The 17,764-nt window shown below is 42.2% G+C and overlaps 1 protein-coding gene across 3 annotated transcripts in view; it reads left to right on the plus strand.

Annotated features, from left to right (window-relative positions):
• The window catches only part of col12a1b (collagen, type XII, alpha 1b), a 142,474-nt gene that overhangs the window by 119,164 nt on the left and 5,546 nt on the right, over positions 1 to 17,764 (plus strand). For all 3 annotated transcript variants that reach the window (XM_040124896.1, XM_040124898.1, XM_040124897.1), the window contains 11 exons: positions 4,957 to 5,043; positions 7,138 to 7,191; positions 7,570 to 7,665; positions 9,225 to 9,278; positions 12,162 to 12,215; positions 12,320 to 12,373; positions 12,800 to 12,871; positions 12,964 to 12,999; positions 13,797 to 13,863; positions 14,021 to 14,206; positions 15,649 to 15,717. In XM_040124896.1, the coding sequence (XP_039980830.1) occupies positions 4,957 to 5,043; positions 7,138 to 7,191; positions 7,570 to 7,665; positions 9,225 to 9,278; positions 12,162 to 12,215; positions 12,320 to 12,373; positions 12,800 to 12,871; positions 12,964 to 12,999; positions 13,797 to 13,863; positions 14,021 to 14,206; positions 15,649 to 15,717 (829 nt within the window). The remainder of the gene's footprint in view (positions 1 to 4,956; positions 5,044 to 7,137; positions 7,192 to 7,569; positions 7,666 to 9,224; positions 9,279 to 12,161; positions 12,216 to 12,319; positions 12,374 to 12,799; positions 12,872 to 12,963; positions 13,000 to 13,796; positions 13,864 to 14,020; positions 14,207 to 15,648; positions 15,718 to 17,764) is intronic.

Here is a 17,764-nt window from a genome sequence, read left to right on the forward strand (position 1 = left end):
CACCTCCACTCACCTCGGCCAACAGCTGAATGATGGTAAACCTTTGGCTGTAGCTTCAGCTTTAGTATCGAGATGATGTTAATATTGATGATAAACTGTTGTGAGAAGCAACTTCTCTGGTTTTGGCCTGTAGGCTAAAGATTTTCTGCCCTGATATAATATAGAATTTAGCCTAAACAGAACTCTAAATTATTGGCATCATAAGGCGAAGCATTGGTGGATTTTCAAGCCCTGATTAGACATATGCTTTCAATGCGCATTTTTTTTTAACCTTGTGGCCAAACTTAGGTCATCTTGATATGTGAGGCTCAATGGAAAAACAGTTTACTTTGTTATTTCTGCATCCAGATCAGCTCTTAAACTCACATCTGCTTGTGTGTAAGTGCACATTCCCTGTGTTTGTTTGTATATTTGTTTGTCTTTACATCTGTGGTGCATCCTCTTACAGAAAACTATCAGGCCACGTTGTTTTTCTCAAACGCTTTTTTACAGATAGCATTCAGACTCAGGGACGTTTACTTGCCGTTAAAAGTGGAACTAGATGCAGCCTCCCGACAGAAGCCGACGTAAAACTCAGCTGCAGGTTCAGCTCTCAGGAGTCAGAGTGCGTCTTTGATTTTCTTGCAGTTGTTTTTTTTAGACTCAGCAGATCAAAGCACAGGACTCAGAGCAGCATAATCAGAGTCTCAAAGAGAAACATAATGAGGATATATATGATATTAAGAAGAACGAGCCAGGTGATACGTCTGATGAAAGGCCAACAGGATGTGAGATATAATACAAAACACAAAATAACTTTCAGAGCACAGAAAAAGCAGCATAGGTTCATACATTTAATACTATTGTGTATTTTCAGTGAATACTGTAGTGGAGTTCTAAGGGAACTTCATTTTTTTACAATCTGGGTCTTATTTTCTTAGCTTTTCCTAAAGCCCAATATGACGTCTTAAAATGTCTTGTTTTATCTGACCCACAGTCCAAAAACCCACAGATGTTCAGTTTACTGTTGCGCCGGACAAGGAAAAGCAGAACATTCCCACAAATGAGCAGTTGGAACAAGTGAATTTTGGCATTTTTCCTTGAAAGTGACTTAAAATGATTAATAAATTATCGAAATAGTCAATAATAGTTGATAATTATCGAAATAATGCTAATTAATTTTCTGTCATCCGACTAATTGTTGCAGCTCTACATGTAACATTTTGACATAAAGATTAAATCATTCTGTATTTGCTTTATGTTAGTTGTTGCCATTTATCCAGACTTAATTACATCTGATCCTGCCTCACTGACCTGTCTGAGGCACCAGTTTTGCCGAATGTTTGGAGAGTCCCTCATCCTTAGCTTTCAACATAATTGTGTTTGACCTGCATTAATTGACTTTTTTAGGCCACTTGGGGGGTAGCTCGAAAGACTATAAATGAATGGCGAACATGTTGGCAAACAGTTGCCACATCCAGCAGATACAGACCAACATGATCCTTCATCTGGATCAGTTGGTTGTGTCCACCTGATGAATCCAAGTCCAGAACTCCCTCTCTTTTAGCTCTGGTTTTGGTCTCCACCAGCTCCTGAAGGAAACATCTGGTTCTTTAGCTGCTTTGTCTGCTCTTTGCTGCTGAGCAGGTAGTGGACAGTGGCTTTTTTTTTTCTAGCTTGTTTTCTGAAAACAAGGTTGATGAGAATAATGAGAAATAATAAAATCAGTGGCGTTGTGGGCCGTTATACCAAAACAATGAGCTGAAAGAAGCTAAAAAGCTGCAGAGTTGGAGATAATTCTCTGTGGGTCCATCACTACAAGCAGCACCTTTCACATTACACTTTGTCATTTCATCCATTGTTAATATAAAACTATTTATTATAGACCCTTTAAATGATGAAATCAGCTTTTTAGATAATTGGGTTAAACTGGGGAAAATTATTCAGTTGCCTGAACACCTCCGTTGACCTTAACTTGGTCGGCTGCTGGTGTTGCTGCATCTTCATACCTCACACAATCAAGCTGTTGAGTAAAATGTTAAGGTGACCTAAATGATTTATGACCAGAACGACAAAAAACAATGTCCACGGTGGAAAAGACATTAAAATATTCTTTTAAGAGCAACTTAACAGCACCTGAAAATCTCTTTTTGCTGCTTTCCATGGATTTAACTTCACTTGGCTGAACCCAAATAGAATAATATTCCACCGTATCTGCCAAAACAAGAAGCTCAGACTAGTCAATTTATTATTATAAAATGAAAATAAAGTTTACTGCTGCATCTCTACCGCCTGCTGAGGTTTGATTATCAGCTGACAGAGACTCGACTTACCATCTGCCGCCTGACATTCCACCTGAACTTCACCTCACCCAGTTTTCCCAACCTTGGTACTGCATAACAAGCAGCATGACGACATGACCCAATGGAGAACAGCTACAGGTGCAAGCGAGCACACTTCTGACCTAACAACAGGCTTGACACTTTCACCCGGAGAGAACAAAGAAACGCTGCTTTCGGCCTGGTGTCAGGTTCCTCTTCAACATTGTATAATTCACTTCATCCAGCAGCCTGCAATGCCGTCGCATAGATAAGAGTGCGGAGATTCTCTGGGGTGCACTGATGTACTGCAGCGTGAATGAAAGGAGAAACGAGAAAAAGCTGAATAGGCTGGTAATAATCTGTAGGAACATAAATACTCAATACACAAACATGATCAACATCTTTACGACAGTAGAAAAAGTTCCCTCATTCTCTTTATCCTTTATCCCCCCACACATGAAAATAATCCAGCGTAAATATTTTCAGGTGTTTCTCAATACCACTACAAGGCTAAAAAGAGAGGGGCATTTGTTTTCAAGATGTTGAATATTTGGGCATCAGCATCAGCATCAGCTACAGTATGAGGTTTTAAATGCAGAACAGCTCAGGCTGTTGTTTAGTGGCTGGACTCTGATCTTTCTCAGTGTGAGGGTTTCTCACTTCAGTCCCTGCAGAGATCTCCAGAGACGCTTCAACAAATAAAGCTTTGTCTGAGCACAGCACGTCTGCAGTTGGACATCCAAAAGATTTTGAAAAGGAATCAACTCTGGATCATTACCTCGACTGCTGCAGAGCAGAACAGAGACAGCTGCTTGATTGCGCTGTTTTGCTGACACTTATTAAACGAACCAAACTGAGGCGTGGACTCTGTGGAAATGTCCATCCTTGTCCATGCATGAACTTAAAAGTCTACAAAACAAGTCCAGGGTGGGTTTAGTTTAAGATGACTTTCTGAATATTCAGCTGATTCTGTAAACCCAAGCGATGTATGGTTATAGCTAATATAATCTCCATACGCAAGAATTAGGAACAAAGCCCATTTATGACAGAACTGTCACAAAAATAAGGAAAATCCCGGGAGAAAAGAGATAGAACAATAAGGATGTATCATAACAGCTAAATAAATGGAAGAACACGAATAAAGCTGTATTTCACCAAGCTCTGCGTTACAGTTCAACATTTAGTGAAATAAGCTTATTCACGTTCTCGCTGGGAGTGAAATGAGAAGATTGACACCACTCTCGTGTCTCTGTATTAGAGAAGGACCTGACGCCAGGAGACAGTTAGCTTAGCTTAGCATAAAGACTGGCTCTACACCCACCGACAACTATAAATGTCACCTTCACAATCAGGCAATGATTTATTGATGTTAATCGAGTCATTATGTAGCAGGTGTAAGACATTTTGAGTAGCTCTTAGTGCGAAACTAGCGCTGCGAACTATGAAGACTGAGGCCGCAACTAACAACTATTCTAGTAATTAATCTGCTGATTATCTATTCAATTAATTGCTTTGTCTATAAAATCTAAGAAAACAGTGAAAAATTCCAGTTAAAGCGCCTGTTCCTACAGGCCAAGGTGGCATCGTCAAATGTCCACTTTTGTCCGACTAACAGTCCAAAACCCAAAGATATTGAATTTACTGTCACATATAACAAAGAACAGCAGCTAATGTTTGGCTTTTTGGCTTAAAAATGACTCAAACGATTCTTCCACTACCAAACCAGCTGCCAATTAATTAGCTATCAACTGACTAATCAGTTAATCAACTAATAGTTACCAGCTATGATCAGTTTAACTAAATACAGTGTAATTCACCTCGGCTTGCTAGAAGTTTTATCCCGCTCGGGCTTCCTTGAAAGTCCCGCTCCCTGCTCTACTGTCCATGCAGGATGCTGATTTTTTTTTTTTTTTTTTTAAGATCCCCAACCTATTTTTTTTTAGGTTTTTCTTTTAAAAAAAACCAAAGCTCCGTTTTATCACCGAGCTGAAATCTGCGAACCTGAAAACGTATCCCCCTTTGACCGTAAAATCTCCCAGGGTGCACGTCACTGCGTCCACAGATTTGTTCTGGTATTCTTTGTTGCCAGAGCGGCTCCAGAAAACCTCATTTCAAGGCATCACAGATCAAAATCTTGAGGTCTGTTCTTCGTCTTGTGCAACAGTTTAACTCACAGAAATGCTGTCTAAACTGTTTACCTTTGGAGTGACAAGCAACACTGGGGAAACTTTTTCAGGGGTCATACAGGGACAGACTGTGCACTTTGAGAACTGTGTTGTTATAAATGAGTTTAAAATGTTTTTGGAGGATTCCTGAAGTAAACACTATCGTTCTGCTGAAGTGCTTTGTGGGCTTTAACTCTAGAAACCTTGCTAAGACGCTCACTCACAGTTTATGTCAGTGACCGTGTTAGTGTTTTACATTTTGAACCGTGACTGTATGAATCATCTGCTGCTAATGAAGTGACATGGATGCTCTTGGATGGCAACTCCAGTCCAGACTTCAATCCAAAGTTGAATCGGCTGAAACTTGGACGTGATTTTCTTTGGCTCGCATGAATCAGTTCTTTTCAGACCCTCTGTCTGGAGGTTCACTTAGCGACTATCTTTATATTTTTGTTCTTGACTGCTGAATTGTCTGCTTCCATCTCCAACAGAGAGATGAGTCGAAGTGTCCAGCTCTCCCCAACTCCTGTACCTGCACCTCAGAGGCAACCGGGCTCCCAGGGCCTCAGGGTCCAGTGGTAAGAACCACCTCTTATCTATCTTTCTGCCTGTGTCTGTCTGTCGGGCCAAAAAACAGTGGCTATAACATGTTATTTACCGAATTGGGACAAAACTAAGAACATTTACTTGAGTACAGTTTAGAGTTTCTGCTTCTTGACTTGAGTATTTCCATTTTGGACATTTTGTATATTCCTTCCACTACATTTCAGAGAGAAATCCTCTACTTGTTATTTATTTATTTATTGAAATTTGCCAGCTACATTTTGGAGGAAACAGGAGGGTCAGAGAGCCGCTTCGGTGCTGTGGTATGCACGTTTTCTGCTTTGTGCGTGCACACTTTTATGCATCCGGCCCCGGGAGGTACTGCGTTCTGGTGCCACACTGAGGCTGTAGGTGGTTAGGGTGGATGGTGGCTCAGGACTTTTGACGCCGGAGACCTGGGTTACTTGTTAAGTTCAGGCTACCGAAACACCTCGATTAAGGTTAAGGCGAGGCTGTGGTTTCAGATAATTATTCAAAGTGTTGACTGTTTCAGTATTCTAACCCTTAACCGGTATTTCCCCTCCCTTAACCAAGTGTTTTAATTGCGTAACCGTGACCACGAAAACACGAGTCACGCTTTAGCCGTCTCGAGCAGGTTCTGTGAGAAAACAAATGAAATACGTTGACAGTGAACGTTTAGGAGCTACATTCAGTATCAACTTTGAGCACTTTTACTCTAATACTTTCTTTACACACTTTTACCTAAAAGCAGGGCTTTTATTTGTAATGGAGTATTTTTTCACCGCGGTATTACTACTTACACAGATGTAAAAGCTCTCCCTTGTATTATTATTTATGGTTATTTATATACTGTATGTTGTACAAGGGAGGATATTGCACCCCGAAGCACATTAACCATGGGAACCTTCCTTGCAATGCCTCATAAAATCTTTTAAGAGAGGGGAGAAGGTAAATTGTTTTGCAGCATGTTGAGGGCCGACCTGTCTGACAGTTGATGGACAAATCTCCACCCTCCCCTCCTCCCCTCTGACTGCACTCACATCCATTTTAACAAGGCCTGCACTCTTCCGTGAGGATATGGGTAAAGCTGATGTTATTCCATATTTTTCTTATTGTGAACAGATCTCATGAAAAGACCAAAACCAAGAAGACCTCTCAAAAATATCTCACAGATATGTAATTTCATTCTTAAAAAGACGCTGCTATTTCCTCAAACAGCTGGTCACTGTAGTTTTTAATCAAACAGGAGGAAACAGTGCATTAATTAGGGACTATTTTCAGCGGTGGATTAATGGAGTCGAAATAAACTACAGTGTGTGCGTGTTGATGGCGATGAGGGAACACGTCACCCGGAGCAACCGTGCAGCTCATTAATGTGCTTTTAATAGTTTTTGGAAACAATGGAGCTCTGTGGCTCGGAGGGATAATATACATCAGGCTTTAGATACACAGACACACTACTTTTTCGGAAGGAGACATTCAGTGTTGGTTTTGGTTTTTTTTTTAATGGGATTTGTTGAGAATAAGAAAAATAGAGAGTATAACCAGACTTATCCTTATCAGCCTTAAATAAATGTATACAGAACTGAAGATGTTGCTCAGGAGGAATCTAAAATATAATCTTGAAAGTGCCGGCTCTTACCGTCATATATCAGAGAGATTTTATGGAGATTGTTTCAACTAAATTGCCTTGTAAACCGCATTCAGAATGTTTTAAAGGTTTTAAGACTGGATACAAGATTATTTGACTTGTCAAAGCTCAATTTTTCACTCAGGTCACTCCGAGTGATGGAATCCTGCATAGACCTGCTGTTTCTTGCCAAATAGTTCCGGTTGTTTCACAGTTTGGTGGATTTTTTTCCACTGTCACTCAAATCTGATCAACCCCCACATTCCCGATAAAGTGGAATAACTGAAGTTTTGAGTGTTTAACTCTCAATAATACTTACTTATTATGTTATATTGAAATACTTAAGCTGTGGAGCCCAAGTTCTCGGGGTCTTTAAGGTGGATATCTTCAACAGTAAAGTTGAAGGTGCATCCACCTTTGGTCTGTTCTGTCCTCTTGTCTTTGTTGTGTTAACGTGATGAATGTTCCTCCTCCTCAGGGTTCCCCTGGCATCAAAGGTCCCCGGGGTGAGAGAGGAGAAGCTGGTTCTACTGTAAGTATCTTTAAGAAAACAACTTCTCCCATCATCCCTCCCATCTTTTGAACCCGCTGCTTCGTCTTTTAATTAACGGTATAGAGAAGGAAAAAAAAAAAATCCATGACAATCCTTTTTTTCTGAGCTGGATCAGACTCTGGAGTTATCAGCCCTTGATGAAAACAAAAAAGACTGTTTAAAGTACAAAAGCTTTGAAGAGAGTAAGCACATCTGATTCCACTTATTGAGCGAGGGGAGGTTCGGTTCGATCCGTCCAGCAGCAACATTGCAACAGTAGCGTACTTGAGCTGGGACCACAGACATCAGCAAATATGAACGTCAGATCCCTCCTGTGTTTAACTATTTCTTATCTGACCTTCTTTCTGCATTTCACAGGGACCGATTGGCCCACGGGGAGATGCTGGACCACCTGGGCCCATGGGTCTGCCCGGCCCTCAAGGACCCAGCGGGCTGTCGATTCCAGGAGAGGCTGTAAGTCTGTACGCACACCTGAAACGAACACACCCGCACGCACACGCTCCCCACTCTGAGCCACATAGGCGATGGGTCAAACAAACATAAATCCCAGGATGCCTCAGCGCACCAGAGAAGGGATTATTTGGCGATTTATTTTGAAGGGAATTTACAAGCTGGGGAGTATCTGTGGCAGAGACTCGCATTCCTTCATGTCTGAGGGGAAGAAGTGATACCACAATGGCCTAAAACCTCAATATCGTTGAATGTTAATAAATCAGAGTTTGGATTTCCTGCTTGGACATGAGATATGCCCAAATCAAATAGAAATGTTCCCTCGTTTTGTCTCCCAGAAAGGTCACAGAAGACAGGCAGTGATGTAACCAGGGACATTTGATCAAGTCCCATCCTTAACAATCTCTACCTTACCTGACTATTGCCAGTTCGGGACGCTCCCCTACTCCTCTACCTTTATTTAACACTTACAAGTTACTTTGACGATTGAGACTTTACATTTCTAACAAATGATCTCTTTATGACGCCTTGTGTTGATTTTCACGAGCTCGGATTGACTTGGGAGATGGTGATGAATGTAGCGATCACAGAAGAGTAGTGGGAAGAGATTTTGAATAATGTGAAAAAATAATAACCAAACCAAAGCATCACAACCTAAAATATTACATAAACCACACTTATCCCCTGATTGTCTTTCCAGATTTAAGGCTCGCCAGTTCTCCGTCGTGCTTTAAATGTAGAGCAAACATTGGAAGCCGCGCTCATTGCCTTTAGTCTACAAAAATACTGGTGAGATGTCCGGTATGAAATTTAAATAAACCTTGGGAAGTTTGAACCCTCTCCAGTGTCGCTTCTCCATGGAGCTGCTGGTTGCTAGAAGTATTTTCCCCTCACTGTAAATTTAACGATCTCCTCAACGTTCTTCAACACAGAACCACGAGAGCCTTCTGGGTAATTTGATACTATAAGTTCAGGTTATGACCATCAATTTGAGTTTCAACTTAATTTATGAGAAATCATGTTCGGTCTGTCTGTCTGGTGTGAGACACGTCTCTAAATACTACAATCCCCATGAGCCTCGGCCACCGTTGCTAATGGAGAAGAGGCCGGTCAGAGCCGTAATTCAGAGTGGAAATGAATTCAAAACGCTTCGTCCATGCAGTCGTGAATAAAACACTGTACAGTAGTTGCTGAAATCATCTAAAATTTACCTAAAATCTGAAGGTTAACAAACTGCGACTCTACAAAGTGATCAAATTTAGCTTCTGCCCATTTTTAGAGGGACATGCAGCTTGACTTTATTCCTTTCAGTTTTCATGCCAACAGGCTTGTACCTTTGACTTTGAATGCATGTTGATAACGCTGGTTTTACATAACTAAACGATCTTGATACTTCTTCCACCACTGAAGTATTACGATCACCTTAAACTACATTTGTCAAGTATCAAGGCTTCATCTGAGTCTGTTTCCCCAGACAAAGCTGGCGGGTCATTCTTCTTACAGAAATGTTCTTTTCCTGGCAGTCATGGCGTGTCATTCATGTTGTCGTTTCCTATCTTCAGGGCCGCCCTGGACCAAAGGGAGACGCCGGTGACTCGGGCTTACCTGGACAGAAAGTAAGTGCAGCGCGGGCTGAAAAAGGTTTTTTGGATCTTAAACAAGAAACAGGGATAATTCACAGTTTGACTACTAGTCTGGTTACCAGCCATGTGGCGGATGCAGACGCTTTTCCAGCTGGGGAGGATTGGGAGAGAAAGGGGGAGTATGTTTCTCTGCAGCACTTTTAAATTAAATTTGGGCAGAGAATGAGCGAAGAACAAGTCACCTTGATGACATCGCTGTTTAAGTGTCACCCTGCAGTCAGCTGCTGCATCCTCCTCTCTGTAAGTTTTCTTTTAAATCTGGGAATGCACGGAAAAGCTGCGGTCCAAGCTGCGATAGCCACGATCTGGAAGAAAAAAAATGGCACCTACGTTTATAAAGAAACTGTTGGCATGAAATTAAAGAACACCCTGGGTCTTAAAATCTCTCTACAGGATGACACTGTCCATTTATCAAATATTAAGTGAAGATTATCAGCTAATGTTTTGATATCTTTATTTGCAAGTTTTATGGGGTGGTAAGAGATGAAAGTCAGAGTTTTATCTATTTACTTCTCTTCTTCCAGCGACTTATTCCTTTATACTGCAGCATCAATCAGAGGAGTTGGACAGGGAACCTGCCATTGTAAGAAACTCGTTGCACTTTTTTAAGACAGACATAAAGTTTCATAGGACAAAAAAAAACGATAAAAGTGACATAGTTTTAATGAAAAATCGAACAAAACTGTCAATTTAAAAAGGACCGTTAAATAAGAAATTCAGGAAAAGGATGATTTGGCCAGACTCGTCTCCAGCTGGGGTTAAAGCTCTGATCCCATTTATGATTAGATTGTAGTTGAGCACATCAGTAGGTAAACAAACCCTAAATGCTGGAGGGACTGAAAGAAAAAAAAAAAAAACCTCCTCTGAGTTTCCTCCAGGCCTTCGGCGGTTTCTGCCTCAGGTCCGGTGATCCCTGGAGACCAGTGCAGACATGCTTCATTAAGTGTGTTTACAGACACAGTCGCAAGCAAGTGCTCGGTCGCTCCTGTGCCCCCCCTTGACCTGTGCACTGGTGTTTGTTTACTTCTTCAAGCTTGACCTGTGGAGTTTTGCTTTTTAGTGGCTTTAAAACAAATTCCCCCCCTTGGAAGCTTTTCATCCTTAGGTGGACGTAGGGGAGATCAGCTTCTTTGCCTTTAGCCAAAAATGATTGAAAAACTAAAACTCAGGGTTTCCACGAGGTTTTAGGGTGGAGGCACCTTGCCCGAAATAATGACCACCCCGAGTCAGAAGAAATGATTACACTGTAATTTCACAGTAGTATTAAGCCTCGGGGAAAACGCAAGCTGAGCTGCTGCATAACACAGCAAAAGCCCCACGTTTAACAAGTGAAGCGATGAATTAAACTTGATGACGAGGTTAGACGCATCAGGATCTGTCAGATTCGGTCAAACTCACATCGTACGATCACGTTGTGGTACCAAATAAGAGCCGTGTCATGTAAGGATATTATTTAGGTTCAACTGGTGTCTTTGTGCAGTCAGCCAGGTGGAAACAAAGGAGTGCTGTTTACCTCGCAGAGAATTACGTTCACAGTTCGCCGTTTTACGAGTGCCCGAATTCTGACTTGGAAATTTATGCTCGAGATAGTGCCTCGAAAAAGTTCAGTGGAACAACAACAACGGTGTTCAGCAATGTAGTATTTTCTGTTAACAGTCCGACAGTGCACTGCAGTGCAGTTAACGGATACCACAACTCACTCACTCACGCCCGCACTACACCTTTCAGCGATGAAGCCAAATGTGTGAACTCTCAATAGAAGTAAAACCCATTGCGTTGGTTATACAGGGAGCAGTGAAAGAGGGAAAGAGGGAGTGATTTCAGACACAAAGAAATGTTTGTGCCAGAAGCCAAAGACCAATCTGTCAACAGATTAGGGCTGCAACTAACGCTTATTTCCATCATCAAATAAATCAGCAAATAATTATTATTGTGTTATTACTGAATTGTTTTTTTTTTCTATAAAATGTCAAAAAAAAGTAAAAGTGAAAAAAAACAAGCACCCATCAAGTTTCCTGAAGCCATAGGGTGACATCTCAGAATTCCTTCATTTGAACAGTCAAAAACTCGGTTCAATGTTCCGTTCACTGTCACGTCAGACAACGAAAAGCAGCAGGACTTAACAACTGAGAAACAGGAGTTGGGTAATTTGGGGCATTTTAGCTTGAAAGATTACTTGTGATTAACGGGTTGTCAACATCACTTCCTATTAAATTTAAACGAATCGACTGTACGATTAACTGACTAATTGCTGCAGAACCATTTACCATCCCGCTCATCCGGAGGGAACATTTAGGGACCAAGTGTTTTTGCTCCAGGACTTTGTTAGTAGAAATCAAACCTGTGACACAGCAGCTGTGGTCTTCATCATGGCCTCCCCCCTCTATACAGACTGGCACTCCCGAGTAAGACTGATTAATCAGCTCTTTATTCAAATACTACAAACCCACTGAGCGTATCCTCAAGTGTTGATGTTGATGGAGCGGGCAGGCTGCAGGTGACCTTGTTGGGGCAGATGCTATAGCAACATGCATTTAATGACTTGCAGACCCTGAGCGCCCCGGTTTATAATTGCCAATAAAATGGATCTGGAATATATTATGTTCCCTGTAAATGTTATGCCGAGGCATCAAAGACCAGAGAGGATTAACAATAAAAAGAGTGAGCGGGGTTTCTGAGCAAATGAGCGCAAAAAAAAAAGAAAGGAGATTTACTCTTCGACACGCACAAATCCGACGCAGATACAAAACCGGTTTGAGTTGGTCGGTCGGAGCAAAGGTGAACTATTTAGTCATGTATTTTTAGAAAAAAAAAGGTAAAGTGGCTTGGATTTGAGTCGTTTTCCTGTGTCTGCAGGGTTCACCTGGTCCAGCCGGTTCTGGCGGCCCGATCGGACCAGCTGGAGTGAGGGTGAGTACAGGCAGGGTGGCTTTAAGGGCAAACCACGCTCTCTGAATTCTTTAAGCACGAACAGGATGAGTTCAGGTTTTTAAGTCATGATCTTTTCATTTCAGGGCCCTCAAGGAAAGGAAGGACCGGCGGGACCCAGAGGCCCCGCAGGGCCCATGGTAAGACTTCTAAATGGTTTAACACATGCACACATGGGAGCCGCTGCCTGCGCTGCCGGCCGGTCAGCGAGGCAGGTAAACCCAACAGAAACAACTGAGCGTTTAAGGGCCTCGCTCAAGGACAAGCTGGCGTCAGTTTCTAGCGATTTACTCATTTACTCTCTCCACCCAGACTTAGCAAGCTGATGGTGGTGACTGAACTTGACTGAACTTGAATTTTCTCATCACAAGGAGGATTCTCTTTGTGATCAGAGGTTTTATCAGGGCAGATGATTGTGATGATATTTAAACCATTTCTGGAGAAAAGGCTTTTTTATGGATTAATGTGATAAAGATTATACCCAAGATTAGTTTTCTGGCTAAGTCTTCCAACCTGGTGGTACTGTTTTTCTAATCTTTCATTGGTTTCTCTCTGTTTCCTTGCAGGGACCTCCGGGATCTCCTGGAATACCAGGTGGTTCAGGAAAACCAGGAAAGGCCGGAGACCGGGGTTCTCCTGTGAGTGTCCTCGCTGTCATGGCGGCTTTTTACGCACCCAGCATCATCTCTGCGTTTAAATGGGTTGAACAGTTTTGTGTTTCTCTTTTCAGGGTGCTCTCGGCCCCAAGGGAGACAAGGGAGAGAGAGTGAGTAGATCTGATTTTTTTTTTTTTTTCTGTTTTGAAAATCTAAGAGGCTTAAAAACTTCAAGCGACAAGTTTTATTTCAAAGAGAGATCATTTATTTGAAGACACTACGCTGCAAAAAAACATCCTTCCTAACAGGTCGTTTGGGCTTTTATTTAATTCTTTTTTTTTTTTTAAAGTTTCCTGTGTTTCAAAAATTAGGCAGATTTTGTCAACTTAAAGAAAATACAATTTGGGGACTCTGTGTTAAGCTAAATTACTTGTTAGGACAGTATTTTCTTGGTGTCCTTATTTTCGAGAGGATCACTGCCCTGGACACAACGCAATGTTAAGGTTAAAGATGCCCAGGGGTCTAAAACTTTAAGAAAGGAAGTCTGGACACACTTGGGTATAATCAGCCGTTTTATTACATCTCGAGACCTTCGTCAGGACGGCTGTTTGACAAAAGCACATCTCTCGAGGTTTGTAGCAACATCAGATCGAGCAGGCCTGTGATTTTTCATGCAAACACGCACGGGAAATGCAGTTCACAGTCAAAGTCCAAGATCTAAATACACAGAAAGCCCCACAAATACCATATATTGCAAGAAGGAAATTGAAATAATGGAAGTACAAGTCAGAAGTAATCATTGGAAATAAATGATTTGTACAACCACCAGGAAAAACCATAGCTTTTTCTTGAGCCAGTAACTTTCAGAGCAACATTTTAAGTGGAAAGAAACATTTTTAATAAAACAGAGATTTGGTATAAAACCCTTCATGTAGATTCATCTTAAATCCTTCTTCTCTTTACCCAGGGTGACTTTGCTCCTCAGAACATGATGCGATCCATTGCCAGACAAGTTTGCGAGCAGCTAGTAAACGGTAAGCAGATATGGTTTTTTTTGTTTTTTTTTCCTGAACCCCATTTGGAAATGTTTCTGGCAACGTTAAGCAGCAAGACTCCAAACCCGATACACTGAGTCTGCCGCTTGCCATTTGGGTTTTGTTCAATGTCCCTTTTTCTCCTCTGCTGCTGCAGCACAAATGACTCGAGTCAACACGTTACTGAACCAGATCCCCAACGGCATGTACCGCAACAATAACCCCGGTCCTCCAGGGCCTCCCGGAGCTACCGGCAGACAGGGACCTCGCGGAGAGCCGGGCCCCACAGGAAGGAACGGTTTCCCTGGAAGTCCAGGTTTACCTGGCCAGCAGGGAGAGAGAGGTATGGCCCCCATCAATCTACAGCACAGGAGGAGTTATAAAAATAAACCTCAACGCCAATGATTTCCAAACTTGTGGTACAAACGAGTATCTCAGTGATCATTTACAGCGCAAGAGGTTTATTTAACAACCACACAACCATCACAAGTTGCTGACAAAGCTTGGCCTCATCAAGTTATTTCTTATTTTCCACTCTTGATTGAGTAATAAGCTTCCTTCTACTCATTGTTAGGGGAGCTGCTCTAAATTCTGCATTGCATTGTATGCTTATGTTCCATAAAGGGACAGAAGAAATGCACAAGACAGAATAAAACGGTCCCGTACGACAGTTGAGACAGAATGTGCCCCCGAGCCGACATCACAAGACGTTTATCACACTACAAAATGAGGCGTATTTGACGCAGGGGGCTCTCACACAGCAGCACGAAGTAGGTGTAGAGAAGCCTGCATCACTTACTCCGCTAGAAAACCACCGCTGTGCTTCAGGGATACGAGTGAGTGGTTCTTGCCAGCTGTGGGAAACTTGCTGGAGGGCATGGGCAGAGAAATGTCGACATCTGACACCCACAGCGCAGTTTTCTGTTGTTTCGGCTTTGTACTACTACTCTACCACAGCACAGTGGAATAGAAGTGAAACAATGACAAGTAGGTTTAAGTGTTGACTTTTAGCTTTGATTTAAGGATGTTTAGATCCAATGGTGTTCTGCTCGTAGCATTTTTTTAAATTCACAGTCCAACAATTTTAGGACAATTCAGCAACTCGATGATTTGACGCTTTTTAGGGCCGACAATTAACGTGTCTGATTTACTGATGTCATGCGACGCACTTGTCAAGTCAGACTGATCATCTACATATGGGCATGTGAGCAGGTAAAACTCATGAAGAGTCATTAGTTGCTGTAATGGCTCCGCTTGTTTCCACTGGCAGCGGAGAAATTCCCTCCTGAAGCAGTTTCAGTGCGATGGGGGACAAAATCGTCCGTTCTCGTTCAGTGTAAAAATGCGTTGTGAAGTCCAACTGAAGCAGGAAAACACTGCCTGAAGCAAAACCGGGGAATTTTGCACTGAAAAGACCATAACTGCGGAAAATAATCACTTGATTTAATATAAAGCCTCAGTTTAACTTCATCTGAACTTAACGCATTTTTGCACAGACAGAAATGGATTTTGTTCCCAGTCACTTATTCTGCTCTGGACTACAGAGCGAAAATAAGGTCTGAAGACTTGTTTTATGTCCTGTTTTTATTTGCTGAAAAGTTTGCTAAACTCCCACAACAGACAGCTAAAGAAAACGGGAGCAGTGTGTCAAGCGTTCTGCTGCTAAAATCGTCTGAGCGATTAACATCAGTTCCAGATGCTCAGTGTTAATCTATAACTACAGGAATATCATGACCCTTGACCTCCCTTTTAGACACAGAAGCTGATTCGCTGTGTTTCCTTCAGGTCCTGCAGGAGAGAAAGGCGAGCGAGGAGTGTCAGGAGTTGGACAGAAAGGACCGAGAGGGCCTGCAGGTACATCAAGTTCTTTTTAAACCATCTTTTCTCATCTACACTCCATCAAAATGATACTCAGATTACAAAACCTGACACAAAGGCCGACGTAATGTTGGAGTTTCATCCGCAAAAAGAGTAATATATCGTTCAAAAAAACAGAAACTCTTTGCACTTCCATTGCTGCTGATGGAAGGCAACTCAGCATTAGTGCTACACGTAGAATTTTCATGATCAGTTTCATCTATTCACTGATTATTCATGTTTTTTTTATGAAACGACTCAAGACATTTGGCGAGGTGGATTAGGAGAAAAGGGTCACGGGAACCAGCGGCCGACTCTGTAACGTCAGATGCCGGAGCTTCCCTTGGTGAACGCCCCAACGGGGAGAGTTCTCCCAAACAGAACCTCCTCTTGCAACGGCAATGCCGTGTTGCGATAACTCTAACAAAAAAACTGGAGCTGGCTAAGCGTTCACTGGGAAGGATAGAGGGCTGAAATGAACCCAAACAAACAGCTGCTTGCGATGTTGGAAGTCGAATCTAAAAATAATGATCCGCCTCAGAGAAAGATCAGTAGTAACATAAAGTATCTGTGGCTACTGCTGCGTCTGCCAGCGAATGTAAACATCGCTGGCTGGGACACAGGCGGCAGACAGCCATGCAGGTTCATCCCGCTCCGCGTCCTGTTTGTGTTGGAAACAGCAACCCCTTGCCGTCGGAAAGCACCTCCGCATGTTGACCAAACCACACGGAGGTGTGTGGTTGTAGCTGAAAGGTTTAAATATCTGCAATATCGTGATTAGAAATTTGCCAGAGGTTTAGGCGACGGCATCAACCCGTCTACCTTTTCGACTCCCTCACGAGACTCTGAAGCTCCCTCTGCAAAAATCAGCTCAAACAGCAACCACAAAACCACGGTGTCATCCGGCCCAGCGCCTTCGAGCGCCTCCATCAGTCACACATCCACCCAGTCCTGCTGTAATCCGGCACCCAGACTCCAGCCTCACAACCCTGAGACAATCCAGTCTGTCAGATGGAAGAAGGGGGGGGTGGAAATGGTGGAAGCAGGACTGGAGGAAGTGGACACCAGTGAGTTATGGCAGAAGAGGTTCTTTAACAACACATGCTGTGGACAGCGAAGAGACAAACCGACAGGGAAACTTTCCAAACCGAGCTTTGTCCATGTCTAGACATAACGCAGAGGGGGAAAAAAGGTTCCGAAAATCCTGCCTCTTCCCTTTCTCCCCCTCATAGTTTAGTTTTTTTTTTTTTTTATGTTCCAAATGTTGTGCCCAAGACTGTCAGCAGCAGTTTAAACAGCTTTCTTTTTTTTAAAAACAAATATTGTGTTTCCAGCTGGAAGTGGAGCACAGTGATGACACTGAGCCATAATCTGTTTTGTTCAGGAATCACAAAACACTGCCTGGGGCCTTTAGTTGAGGCAGTTTTACAAGAGTATAATACGTTTGAATTCATCTCAAAATTAATCAGCAATAACAACCCAAAGCTGAATTTCCAAGCATGATCATAAAAACACACAACCACATGGAGAACAGTCACTTTGAGCCTCTGTGTTCCTGAGACTTTTTCGCAGTGAACCTGCTTCATTACAGCTTCGGAGTCTTGATAGAACGTAACAGACTGTTGATAGCTTGGTATGTGCATCTGCAGCATGTGGATTATTTAATATTCAAGTTACTCCTGAGAGGAATTTTCCAAATGTAGACAATATCTCCAGTCTCCAAACACCACTTCTTTATTTTGGGTCCTGTTACAAATTGGCACATTAAAATACAGGGCTAAAAACTAAGCTAATGAGATAATGAGTTTTCATTATCTCTTAATCTTCCCCAAGTCCAAAACACCAAGATTAACTTTGTTTGATCATTTATCTGGCAAAAGTTGAGTTTGAGTTGTTAAATATTAAGTTATTGATATCCTTTGTTACTTGAAAGTATTAATCCCTTAGATTTGTTGGGGGATTTGAAAGGAGGCAGACTTGAAAAGACGATTCAGTGCTGGATTCAGATTCAAAATGCTACTGGACTCCAACCCTAGCTAAGACT

The sequence above is a fragment of the Xiphias gladius genome, chromosome 4 (assembly GCF_016859285.1).
Source record: "Xiphias gladius isolate SHS-SW01 ecotype Sanya breed wild chromosome 4, ASM1685928v1, whole genome shotgun sequence".
Taxonomy (NCBI): Eukaryota; Metazoa; Chordata; class Actinopteri; order Istiophoriformes; family Xiphiidae; genus Xiphias; species Xiphias gladius.